This window comes from Sciurus vulgaris (genome assembly GCF_902686455.1).
Source record: "Sciurus vulgaris genome assembly, chromosome: 3".
Lineage (NCBI taxonomy): Eukaryota > Metazoa > Chordata > Mammalia > Rodentia > Sciuridae > Sciurus > Sciurus vulgaris.
This window is the reverse complement of record NC_136463.1, coordinates 95,460,717-95,474,555: the sequence shown is the minus strand read 5'-3', so window position 1 is coordinate 95,474,555 and position 13,839 is coordinate 95,460,717. Positions and strand designations below refer to the sequence as shown.

Genomic DNA, 13,839 nt, shown 5'->3' with positions numbered 1-13,839 from the left:
TCCAGAGACTACTGTGTTCTCTGGATGAAAAGAGATCTGAGCAGGGACAACCATAAATGACATCTAAGGAGATCTTGAGCATTTCTGCTTATTTCATACTTTAGTTATATTGTTCCCTAATAGAAAACCAATCCTCTTGAGTTTTATTTTTCAAAACAGAGTTTGTTAGCTAATAATTTATCAAGATAACCCTCTCCTTTTAGTCAGATGGTGTGATGCCTAACTTGGACAAAAGAAGGAATCAATAACATTATCAAAGAAGACTAGTTGCATATTATTACAAGTCGCTTCTGTCAGTTAGTCTATCTATACATCAACCACTTTTTAAATATGAAATGAAATAGTAACATTTCTTCTGTGACTGGAGAAAAATATCTTATAATTTGATTGTTTGGCTGTACTTCTTCCTAGATGTGTGTCATCACTATTGTGTGCATTCTGAATCATGTACCATCGGGGATGATGGAAGTGTTGAATGTGTCTGTCCACCACGCTATGAAGGACCAAAATGTGAGGTTGACAAATGTATAAGGTGCCACGGAGGGCACTGCATTATAAATAAAGACAATGAAGATATATTTTGCAAGTAAGTGGACATGCAAGTTAATTTGCATTTGAACAAAAAAGGATATAACAATTCAGCAATGAACTATGAAAACCATGCGTATTATTTTTTTTTCACAAAACAATGGCAACCATTGTATTTTATTTTTGTCTAAAGATGAAGTCATTTCAATTAAATTTGAATGTACTCAACACCTGCTATAAGCATCTGGAGAACATGAAAATCTATCATTTAACAATATACCTAAGAATAAGTAAGAAATAGTGAAATGCAACTACTTTCACAAATTTATATGTAAAATTGTTCAATTCATATACTTTAGGCTTTTAATTGTTTCATTATTATTAACGTGGTGAATGGGTTAGCATTTCTCCTGATATAAATCAATCTTTAGGAGAGAAGCCAAATACCTGTCTAATGGAAATGAGCATTAATTTTTTGTCTTAACCTGACTTTGAACATTATCGTCTAAAATAAATAGAGGGAATAATGTGTTCCTGGAAGCAACTACAACAAAAATGTCTAAGTTTGAACTTCTGTTACATTGCCTTTTGACCTTTGGCTTTGAGATTAACTGAATGGAAAATAGAACATAGTGGCTAAAGGGTAATGCCATTCTGTTTCTATCATGAAACAAGTTTATGCCACTGAGGTTAGAGATCAATCCTCACTCCAGACTACTTTTAACAGCCTTTTAAAAGAAGGGCTTATAAAGTACTGGATTCTGTCACTTGCCTTGCTTAGGAGTAAAATAAATGAGAATATGAGATAAATAGTGTGCTATAAAGAGTCCACACAGAGATTCCACTGGAAGCTCGATGAGGGTGCCACATGAGTTATGTTTCTCTACTAAACAAGGTCCAATAAAATTTTATTACAGACAGAAACAACATTTTTCTTTTCTTATTTACTCTCTTTTAGAATTTACTCTAAATATGATTTGTGTTATACTTATGAATGACATTTACTCAAAACAGCAAATTGGGTCATTTGAAAGTACATTATTTTTTAAGTAATTGAAAATGACTAATATATAAATATATGTCTTTAATAACTACATAAAAGCAAAACACACTCTCATATAAACTATGAAATGGTGTTTGTTCATTAAGCTCTTCGTTCATTTGTGAGAAAACTTAAGTGACATGAGACTTAATTTCAATTAGTAGGCGTACTTTTTCTTCATGTCCAGTGTACCTTATCCAAATGAGCAATAGTACCTTCTTTAAAATTCTGTTCACTTACACAGGGAATCATAGCTCTGAACCAAAGATTCATATGCATCTTACCTCGGAAAGTTTATGCAGAGACAAACACCTTGTTTCCCTTGTAAAGAAATTTCATAAAAAGAAGGAAGGGTAGGATGTGGAACCCACCAGTAAAAAACTGGCTTCTCCAAACTGGAAACACAAGATCCTCACAACCGAAGCAGGCTATCAAGGTCTAACACTATATAGTTCTCAACTTTTAAAAGATCTTTTTGGGCATCTTGCCAACAGTTAACAGATAGTGGAACTTTAAAAATAGAAATACTATAGCACTTAATTTATCATAACTATATATTTGAGCATGACATACAAACAAAATACTTTGGGTATTCTAAAGTATGTTAGATGACTAATGTTTATTTTTATTTATCTGACACCTTTCATCTTAGCAATAAAGTGAAATTTACATGATGTTGGAATTTTTGTTTCATAGGTCAGGAACGAATACTAAAACAAAATTCCAGCAGAATTACAGTGAATCAGTTTTGCTTACGTAGGAAAATTCAAGCCACATGTACAGTTGTGATTATAAGTAGGCACTTGTGTTTCTAATGCACAGATTATGAACCATCAATTAGGACATGTTCTCTATCAGGTGTGATGAGTACAATATTTAAAACACAATATATTTTTCTTTTCTGGAAATTGGAGTAAATATTAGAAAAAGTCTTGATTGAAATCTTGATTAGGCTGAATAATACCCTTTTGATGTCTGCTGTCATGTGAATTTCATTTTGTATACTGGATAACTGGTAATTAAATTTTGGAATGTAATATATCACAAACATATATGTGTGTACGTATTTGCATGTATTATACATGCCGCTAAGAAGGAAAATTATTTTGAAAATTTGCATTAACATACAAGTTACAACTTTGAGGTATTATAATGATTTGAATAACTTTTGTTTCACATTAAAAATATCTACAAAGTTCTGTCTTCGATTTTATATTCAAGTGAATCCATTAGAAGGAAAATTAGGCAATATCTTTTTGAACTGTACTAAGTGGAAATTTAAAATCACTTTTTTTCTCTTAGATTATAAGTTTTGGTACATAGTTATCTTTTCTGGTAGAAAACCCTTAATAACCTACTTTTCCCCTTTGACGTTGTCTGTTTGATAGAACAAGAAAGTATAACTATTTTCTCTTTTGATCTTCAAGGAGGTTGGGCATGGAGTTTAAGAGAAAGTCCCTCAGACCCATTTAACTTATCAGACACCAATACCGCTGATGGTGTGATTGCTTTCACATTGCATCCATATTAGCATGTCATTGTAAGCTATAAAAAGTGTATATTTTCTGTTAAGTCTAAGAAATGTTAGACTGCCCTTGCCTTCCCCATGCCAGGTTTCTCATCTCACACATAATTAACTCAGTCTGTTCTGTTCATGGTGAAAAGGATTGTGGTTCTTACACCCAGAAATAACTTCAAATTAAACTCCTCAATACATTTCTGGCAGTCATACAAGTCACATGAGGTTAAATTCATATGCACAGAATAAATGAGGATCAGAATTGCCAACCAATTTTTTTTAAGGCATCTTATTGATCTTGGGGAATTATCTTATAATAAGTGTAGTGCAATACACATTCATCATGCAGAGGTTCAAAGTGATCAATCAATGATATTATAGCCTGGTTTCTTAAGGTAATAGCCAAATTTTATCGTGGTGCCATGTTCCATTGGCTCTTAAGATTAGTATGATCACATGGTGAGAATTATTAGCATGTTCTCTTACAATTCCAGTTTGGGCCAAGGGCTATATAATTCTGTTACCATACTTCCCATGAAGTAGAGTAGGATCCTTGATAATTTGGAATATTGTTGTTATTTCTTTGTTGCCCAACAATTTTCATTGTTCAAGCCAAATTTTTATTTGTTTAAAAATTTTTATATTTTCCCTATTACTGTTAAGCTCATTTTCCCAGTGTAACTACATAGTATTTATTCTTATCCCAGACATATAACATTACTATGAATTAGAATCATTTTGGTAAATGTTTCAAGAAAACCTGCTTCATTACTTTCCTATCATCTTGCACATTGTTCCTGTAACATTATTGTTTATTTTTCAGTGAACTCCATTTATGGTAGAATAAAAAGAATTTGATAGTGACATTAATTACTATGTATATTCCAAGGAAAAATGATAGGATAAAAGTGAGTACAGGATAGTCTTATATTTTCTTACAGATTGGAGTATCTAAACTTTCTAACAGTTTTGGACCAAATGCTCCAGTTTAGAAGAAGCTGAAGCATTTGCTCCAAAATATTTGATCATGTGGTTTATAATACACAGATGTCACCAAATTCTAGTTGTGTGAAAAGGGAAAAAGATACTGATGCTAATGTCTGCCTGGCCTGTGATAAACATTAGAGTATATGTTTTTACAGATGTACCTAGTTATCTTAAATTTTATATTAATCAAATGGATTAAAAATTTGAAAATTACCACAGAAAGAATTTATCAATCATCATTTCTATTAAAAAAAACTTGGCCTCCAACAAATCTATCTTCCTGAAAATATACTTTTAGCCAGCCACCCCATTATTCCCAGATGATGAATATTCTCATCTGCAGAGATTTTTGTGTCAGCTTTCAACAATAATGATGCCAGTAACAATGGGATTGTTTTTTTTGTGTGTGTGTTGCTACAGCTGCACTAATGGAAAGATTGCCTCTAGCTGTCAATTATGTGATGGCTACTGTTACAATGGTGGCACTTGCCAGCTGGACCCTGAGACAAATGTACCTGTGTGTCTGTGAGTATTTCATAATGTCATGGGTAATTTATGATAGACCTTTTTATGTACATGGAATTCCTATTGTATTTTCCTCCTTTCTCAGGGTGATACATTTTAAATGAATGTTTCATGTACATCTCAAGTATTGTCCCTCATTGACTCATGTGCTATAGAATCTCCTTCATCAATTTGCTAATTATTTCATGAGGAAGAACTCATTCAATTCTTAGCATCATATCATTTCAGACATTCACAGATCTTTGAACTTGGAAATGCCAGGGAAAACTGTTCCAATTTTATTAATCTTATTTGGCTATGTGAAGCCTAAAGACAATCATCTTTTATGAATCCCTTGGTACTTGTGGACATTCTTTTCAAAAGAACTTGAGTTATCTTTTCAAATGTATAATGCTATTTGATGTTTGTATAAGGCTTAGAGTATAGCATTATGTAAACCTATTAAGCCCCTGGCTCCTTTTCAATACATCATATTGAGTCTGGGTTTCTAAATATACATAGGAAAGAATTGACAGTTCTTGATGTTCCCAAGAAAATCTGGAATTTCATCTTCTTCCCCTCCAAAGTATCTGATTGACCAGAATTAAAACTTGAAATAAAATCATCCAACTTAGATGGTCACCGTTTGGAGCTGTGCTTTAACACTGTTTGGTCAGAGTGGTGATGCCCACATATGATCCACGTCCACATCCTGTTTCTCACTGTGTCAGGGTAGCATGTGACGAGTTTGTATGTGATAGAAGTAAGCATTCCTGGGAACATTGTTGCTCAGATGTTAATAACTTTGTATAAAATAAATTTGAAGCATATTTGGCAAGAAAAAAAAAAAAAAAAAAGAAAGTCAGACGCCTTATTTAGCTGTATTTTACTGAAATTCTACAGATGCTCTGTGGGGTTTAAAAGTCAGCGCTGTGACCAGAAAGAGAACCCTTGTGATCACTACTGTCAGAATGAGGGGATTTGCACTTTAACTGCGTTTAATGAGCCGAGATGCAAGTAGGTTTAACCTTCCACTTCCTGCTGCGCTTCGTGTGACATCATTTCAGGCCACAGTTCATTGGTTTAAATCATGAACATCCACATGCATTTCACAGTGTGTACTTAATCTCGGGGCTCATCTGTGTCAGACGCACTTACCCTTTGCTTCGCTCACTGATAAGTATGTGCACCACAGACTGCTAGAATGTTTAGAAATATAGCAGAGACAGAATGGAAATGCTAGTGGAACTGTCTAGTAAAAAATACATGAGCTAGAATAGTAGTTTTTAATTACAGAAGTACAGAAACAGGTGTTCTAAGATTCTATTACCGTATACTATATTTGGAATGATGATTTTTAATTAGTAACTGACTTCTATTTCAAGAACTGATGGAATAGTACAGTATTATTTCCAAAAATTTTAGTGAAAGCTGTCTTAATCAGTAAAACTTCCTAACAGAGGAAATAGGTGTATCTTCAAATATTTCTAAAAATTTGATTAATTCATAGTTTAAATCATTCTTTCTTCATCCGATTTGAGGGATTTTGAATATCTATGAAAAGTAAGCTCATGTTTCTTCTGAGAAATTTCAAGGATCACTTTTGGGTTGATCATAGTGGAAGATATTTTTGCTATGTGCATTTGAACTGTAGAGATGGATCATATCTGGCATCCTCCTTGACACCTGATGTCATAATTGTTAGTATGTGATAAAGGTTGCATGGTGATGGCAGCAGTGTAACTAGTAAAAGATGAAAAGCTCAATTGCATTAAAATTTAAGTATTTCATTACCTAAACATTTTTATTTTGTTCATAATGAGTTGCCAGAGATTTGAGGCCAAAACTTCCACTGCAGGAGAATGGATTTAAAGATGGTACCTATTGGGTGGAAGAAAGTCCTAAGAATAGCTGCAGGGACCCCACACCGAAAGGTTTGGCTGGCAACAATTCAAGTGAAAAATGATGAGAGATTGAACCAACAAGTGCAACTCCAAGGAAGAATAAAGAGAACACTGGTCATGGATATGTCAGAGTTAGCAAGTCTGGGGTAGTCCTTGGCCAAAAACAGATCAAAGATTTATTTTATTTTCAGAATGCCTATAATAGCTACTGTGAATCCCACCCCAATATTCCTTTATCCTGCCAGGGTGGCACTGTTCTTGAAATATCCAGATTTCAAGTCCCCTTGCCCCTTTCCCATAATTAGGTCTCAGGATGATTTCCTGTCCAGAACCAGAATAACAATTTCTTAAGGTTTAGAAGCCCACAATGTTACCATGCACTTTTCATCAGTCACAGGATTTTAACATGATATTTGTCTTGTATGATAACTGGTATTATAGAATATGTTTTACTTTTACGTACCTATGCCTCAACCAATATCTACCTTTGAATTTATAAAAATTTTGCATGTATCTTATTTTTCTCTGCCCTCTAATTTATTGTGAAAGTAGGAATAATGCTTATATTATATTCCTCTAACAAATTAAGTCATAAAAGAAGCATAGAGGAATTATGTTCTGTTATCTTTCATTTATTAATTAATTAACCAAATATTGATAAATATGTTGAATAAGATATTATGTTGATTTAGAAGAAAAATAATCACTAATGTGGAAAAAGTAAACACCTTGTGTTAAATACTATGTTAAGTACTTCACATATTTTATGTGTAGTGTTGAAAATTATGACAACAATTATTATTTCCTAATATTTATTCCCAATTCAAAGATAACAACACTAAGTTTACACAGTAGGAAGATTCAAAAATCCATGTCCTGTTTATGGTTTTATGCTATACTGCCCATTTTATCCTGTAGTAATTCCAGTATGAAATACTTTCAAAGAGCTTAAAATTCATTTCAGGTAGATAAAAGAATTTTTAAAAAGAAAATGGCATAGAATAATTATAACAGAAATGTCATAGTGCTGTTGGAAAACAACTGAATAGAGATCAATTAGTGATTCCAAGTTGGAAGAGTGAATGACATTTTAAGGGAAGTAACATTGGCATACTATTTTGGAAAAAAAAAATGGTAAGTTTATAAGGGAGAAATAACTGAACATCTTTTTGGTAGAAGGAATAGCACAGAAAGAGGTTATGAAGATAGAAAGCAGGTAATGGGGCAATACAGGGAGGACAAAAGGACAGGGAAATAAGTTGGAACCTGTTTGTGAGGTACATTTTATGCCATGACGTGAGAGTGGGCTTATAGAAACAAGGGTAGAAGGTTAAAGTTGAAACCCTAGGAAATGCTTATGTTTTAATATTGTGTTAAAGAGGAGTCCAAAAAAGTAAATGTGAAGAAGTGGAAATCAAACATATTTTAAGGAGTAGATTCAAGTTGATGGAGAAGATTATATGAAAGAATATCAGCACCCCCTACACAGTTCAAAGAGAACAAGATTTTTATGTGGCTTATTGCACTTTTAATTAGATGGCCATTATGTGGGATATGTCAAAGGCCATATACAGAGAGAGAATGCACATTTGTTGGTGAAGTAAAAATTGAGGAAGTAGAGAAAACTCTACATGCCCTTCTCAAGGTTTTGTTATGGAATACATAAAGGAAAAACAATAGGTAAGGTCTAGGCAAAAATTTCTTTGTAACAAGGAATACTTAAGTATTCAAGAGAACTGTACATTCACTATTTATTAAAGGCCCACTCTTCAGGGCAATACTAACTAGAGAGATGGTTTGGACAGATTTCATACTCATGTCTCTTAAATTTGAAATTTATAGAATATGGAAAAATTTATAGTTTTCCTTTGGATAGTTATAATTCATATGATATTAACATATAAGTAAATTAAATAAAACTTAACATAAAGTGTCTAGGATCTTGTGCAATACAAAGTAATCCAGCCAAGGGAGGATGTGTGTCTCATAACATCTTTCTAGTGGTCAAGTCTCTTCACTCAGGTAGATTTTTGGAAACACAGGTTTCAGTCTCATGTCTCAATTGATAGGAAGCATGTATCTTTAATGAAAAGTTAGTATGTACCATTTTATCTAAAAGCATTTATAGGAAACAAAAATTGCTTTAAGAAATATAATATAGTGCTTGCTTTAGTTTCATTGGTAGTATATTTTTCTTTTCTTCATAGAGTGCAAACTAGTTGGAATTGTACAGTAGTTGTAGATATTGAAAAGTCTATAAAGTATTCAGATCTATGGAGGTGACAGTTTTTTTTTTCCACATAGAAATTTTATAGCTGTATCCTTCAATTTAAGGAATAGATTTTTTCCCTGAAAGTCTTTACTTCTGTCTCTTGATGGCCATTTTCACTTTATTTCTATGTGTAGAGGAGAAAAAAACTAAAACTTCAAAGACAAGCTTAGCAAAAAAAGATAAAATCTAGGTTTTTCAAAATATATTTTAGGAGAAAGTTTTGACATCAAAGTACCTATATTGAAAAATGTTAAAACTACATTTAAAAATATTGTTATTTTGACAATATTATTAAATAATTTTTATTGTAAGTTACGAAAATTATTAATAATGTGAAGAATTATTGAACTAAATATGGCAACTTGACTACATGTTCCTGATTCTAAGGTTTTATTCCCCACCCAGGATTAGAATTTTAATTATTTTGAATTTAATTTTATTTTTTAAAATACGTAGGCCTACCTCTGCAGCATTACTTCCTGGCAGTACCCACAGTACATTTCAGTTTCCATGATAAAGAAGTGTTTATAGCTCTTTTACCTTTGCTGCCTCTGTTTCCATCCAGCATGGATAGAATTCACACACACACACACACACGCTGGGCACACAGCTCACCCCACTCTTTGGAGTCTTTGCTTTGGACAGCTTGCTGAATCCAGTGTCTCCAGTTAGCTCTTCTTGTACTATTGGTCTCTACTCAAGTAACACCTGTGTATGCCACATGGCAAGTGAGCAGTGAATATTGTTGGAATTGTACTTCACTAAAGTTCTTCAAAGGAAAAGAATCAAATTTCTGTGATGGGAAAATATATGTAAATTTTGGATTTTGTGACTTTTTAGACTGAATTGAATCTTCCATTCCCCAAACTAATAAGTAAAAGCCCAAGCATACTATTTATTTGCTTCTTTATAACAAGAATCACCTTTCCTCCAGTTTCCAATAGCACAAAACCAGCCAACTCCTCAATTTCAGTGGGTCCAACTGCAACATTCAGTGCTGAAAAAGAAGATCTTCAGCCTAAAGCCTAAAAACAGGAGTGCCCAGAGCCCTGAAGTGCAGCTGCCACCTCCAACTTTGGGGGTGATGTGCTACCTTCCAGGAGTACCTCAGAATGGAATTGCATTTTATTTGAAGGGAGACAGGGCGTTTAAAGAGGTTGTGGAGTTAATGGGGTCATTAGGTTGGGTACTAATCTAATCTGACCATTGTCCTCATAAGGAGATGAGATTAGACAGATATTAGATGAACTACAAACATAGAGAGATGAACATGTGAACAGAATCATGACAGTGGATATCTATAAGCCAATGAGAGGCCTCAGAAGAAACCAAATATATTGATAACTTGGTCTCATAGTTCCAACCTATGAGAAAATATCTATTGTTTAATCCATCAACTGTGCTATATTTTGTTATGGCAGTTGTATCAAACAAGTGCAAGTTTAGGTACCAGGAAGTGGGATGCTTCTGTGACATACACCTAAAACTGTGGAAATGGCTTTGGAATTGAGTAGTAGGCAAATGTGGCAGTTTTGAAACACATGTTTGAATAAGTCTGAAGCCTGTTCTTCCAGGTGTGGTGGTACATGCCTGTAGTCCCAGCTCCTCCAGAAGCTGAGTAAAGAGGATTCCCAACCTGAGCAACTTAGCAAGACCCTGTCTTAAAGTAAAACTACAAAGGGATGTAGTTCAGTGGTAGAGTGGCTCTAGATTTCATATCTATTAATGTAAATCTACTGTAAGAAAAAGCCCAGTTGGCCTTGAAGAGGCTATTCATAGAAATAAGGAAGTTCAAGGTGCTTTTGATGAGGTGTCAGAGGGAACTGAGTTGTTTGTCACTGGAAACTGAACAAAAGGCAATCCTAATGATTAGGGACAAAACACTAGCCTGAATTGTCATCTAATGCTTTGTGGAAATTAGAACTTTCAAGTGATTAAGTTAATGTCTAGTTGAGATTTCTCACAAAGTGATGAAGGCCTGCCCTGGTTTCTTCTTGCTGCTTACAGAAAAATGTGAGCAAAGGGAGAAAAATTGAAAAAACTGTTCAGCAAAACTAAACCAGAACTTGAACATCGGGAAAATTCTCAAGGCATCCATTTTTGAAAAGAGAGAGAGAGAGTTGGGTAGGGAGAGAAACATATTCTTGACAGGAAAAAAAAGATGATGCTAAATTATAATTTATTGTGAAAAGAATATGGGTATGACTTGTGGACCCAATCAGTCATCTCACAGCATAAACGTTGCCACCTTAGATCGAAGGGAATAGAGTTAGGAAACAGGAAGTTGCTTCACTTCTGAGAGTCCATAGAATGGGCCAAAGGTCTGTTCAGCTGCAAATGTGTATTATACTTCATGAAAAGGAAAATATAATTATAAAGGTGGTTCAGAGGTCAGCAGGGCTGTCATTGCCACCAAAGTGGCAATGAGGCCAGCCAACTTCTCGATTCTGATGGATATGTCTGAAACCTCCAAGGCCAAGAGGATAGAGCGTTAGTCAAGAGCTACTATCCAGGATCTTAGAAATGGAACTGCTGCCTCCAGTTGAGGGGGTGATGGCTATGATTCAAGAGTCCCAGACAATAGGGCAGCCATTCTTCTGGATCCAGAGAATAGAGCATTGAGCAAAGAAGATTATCCTCAAACGTTATAACACAATGAATCTGCCCTGCCATGTTTCAGGCTTATTTGAGACCTAAGATTCTTCCTTCTTCCCAATCTCTCCCTTTTAGAATGAATTATGAATTAAGGGTATGTTATGATTGGGTGAATGTACTTTGGATGTAAGAAGGACGTGAATTTTCACTGGTCAGAGAGTGAATAATATGGGCTAAACAGTGTAACAGACATTAACCTTCTCAGAATGTGACCACATTTGGAGGTGAAACTGAAAAGAGGAGTTGAAGTTAAATGATTGCTTGAGATTGTACCCATCCAATTAGACTAGTGTTCTTAAAAAAAAAAAAAAAAAAAAGATATGAGGGCACAGATACACAGGGGGAGATTGTGGGAGGACACACAAAGACTGCCATTTAAAAACCAAAAAGAGTAACAGCAGAAGATACCAAACCTGCCAACACTGATCTTAGATGTCTAATGACAAGAATATGGGAAAAAATACATTTCTGTTATTAAAAACTATTTCTCTATGGCACTTTGTTATGACTGTCCTAGCAAGGAAATATAGTCACCACATGCATTTTGGCTTGAGAATCCCTTGGTGGTCACTCTATTAAGAACATAATTAATATTTTCATTGACTTTCCCACATATCCATTGTCTCCTTTTGATTATATATCCCCAGAAGTATAGTGTTCATTCTACTGAAATCTAGGGAGATATTGAAATGTGCAAATAACTGCCAATGGGCACTAATCATCTGTTCTTGGGTGCTCATGTACAAATGTCACAGAGGACACTAAGAAGATCAGGGCCTCTTCACCAAAGAAATCTACCTCATTTTTTCTGGATTTTTAAATGCAGATCTAAATCCTTATTCTAATCCCAACTATCACCTATTTTGACAGCCCTAAAGAGAACCATTTACTAGTTAGTGTCTTTACTATCAAAGATGAGACAGATAATAAAAAAGCTCTATTGATTCTGCAAGATACAGAGAGTGGAAAGAATAAAGGTTTTGTAGTTAGAATTAATTGGATTTATGTATTCATTTCTCTAGTTAATATTGCTATATCCTGTTACACTTTCTAAGTCTTAGTTTCCTCTTCTTTAAGATGATATGCATGTAAAAACCTCTAGAGGAAAGAAATTCTGCATGGGTACAAATGAGATTGATAAAGTTGATTTAGTACTACTAATAAGTTCTTTATTTTTCCTTAAATTTGATCAGTATAATAATTACAGATTTATAACAAGCTTTTAATTTTAAACCTTGGCGGTGTCACTCTGTGGTATGTATTTTATTAGATAACTTGCTCAAGTATTCTTGGACATCTCAAACTCTAAACTTCTATTTTCTTTTTGAAAGCAGCTCTTGACTGAGATTGTAACATTGTAGTAAATAGTAGCAAAGATTTGAAAATCCATATTTGTTTTTGTATATGCTTCATTAATTCTTTTGCAAAATCAGGTAGGGTTCTCTGTGTACCTAAAGACACTTATGTCAACACGTGATCCATTTGAATAGACTGGTAGAGAATGATCTAAAGCATTTGCTCTCAGAAGAAAATAAAATAACTTCTCAAAGTCAATGTTAACCACATTTTTTTCATCTTATTATTTTATTAGAGCATAGGTACTTTAGAGTTAACATATCTATAATTCTGTTATTTTAAAATGTTTGTCAATAAGCCCCTATTTCTTGTTCAGTTTCTTTTTACAAATATTCTTCTGTAGAGTTTTATATGTTTAAAGGAGGTTATATTATACATAATCTTTTATGTTTGTTTTCCTTAAAATACATCGTGAACATCATTCTTTATGTTAGCTGTATATAACTGTTAATGTATATAATTATATAGTTTTATTCTGAAGGTATCCAGTGCTCTTTTGACTGGGACCACTGGAAAACACTATATCAAAATAATTAGAGTCTTTATTTATTTATTTATTTTTTTCTGGGGATGATAACTTGTTTACAGAATATCTTTGGTACTCATTTCAGTTTGCTAGGCCTCACATGCAGAACTGGAAATATGGGGCTCAAAGTCCTAGACTTTATGACTCAAACTAGTTATTTTATTGGACAACTTATGTTATTTGTGTCACATTTTTCTTGTCTGTAAAGTGGTGGGTTTGGACTAATTGTTCACTAATACACTGTGAAACGGTGAGTAACATTGTATTTAATGTGATTCCTATTGGGATTTTGTCTAGAAACTGGCTTAAAATTGGGTCAGAGTAACAGCCCAGACACAAATTCTTTCAGAATTTCTCTGAAACACATATGAAGACACTGAAAAGTCAGAAATTCCCCCTAGCAACAAAAATAAAGTACGACAGAGAAACAATTGTTAATACATGATAGTGTAACTGAGGGACTCATCATAAAATTTTTGGTCATAAACAAATATTCCTATTTATTTTTTCTGTATGGATTCATGACTTATTTTCCTTATACTTCAA

At 33.8% G+C, this 13,839-nt stretch overlaps 1 protein-coding gene across 5 annotated transcripts in view; it reads left to right on the top strand.

Moving 5' to 3' along the window:
- Positions 1–13,839, top strand: part of LRP1B (LDL receptor related protein 1B) — a 1,899,381-nt gene that overhangs the window by 1,856,254 nt on the left and 29,288 nt on the right. For 4 of the 5 annotated variants that reach the window (XM_079135584.1, XM_079135585.1, XM_079135582.1 and 1 more), the window contains 3 exons: positions 412–586; positions 4,497–4,601; positions 5,484–5,597. In XM_079135584.1, coding sequence (XP_078991710.1) covers positions 412–586; positions 4,497–4,601; positions 5,484–5,597 — 394 coding nt within the window. The remainder of the gene's footprint in view (positions 1–411; positions 587–4,496; positions 4,602–5,483; positions 5,598–13,839) is intronic. The other variant, XM_079135583.1, reaches the window with a different exon arrangement.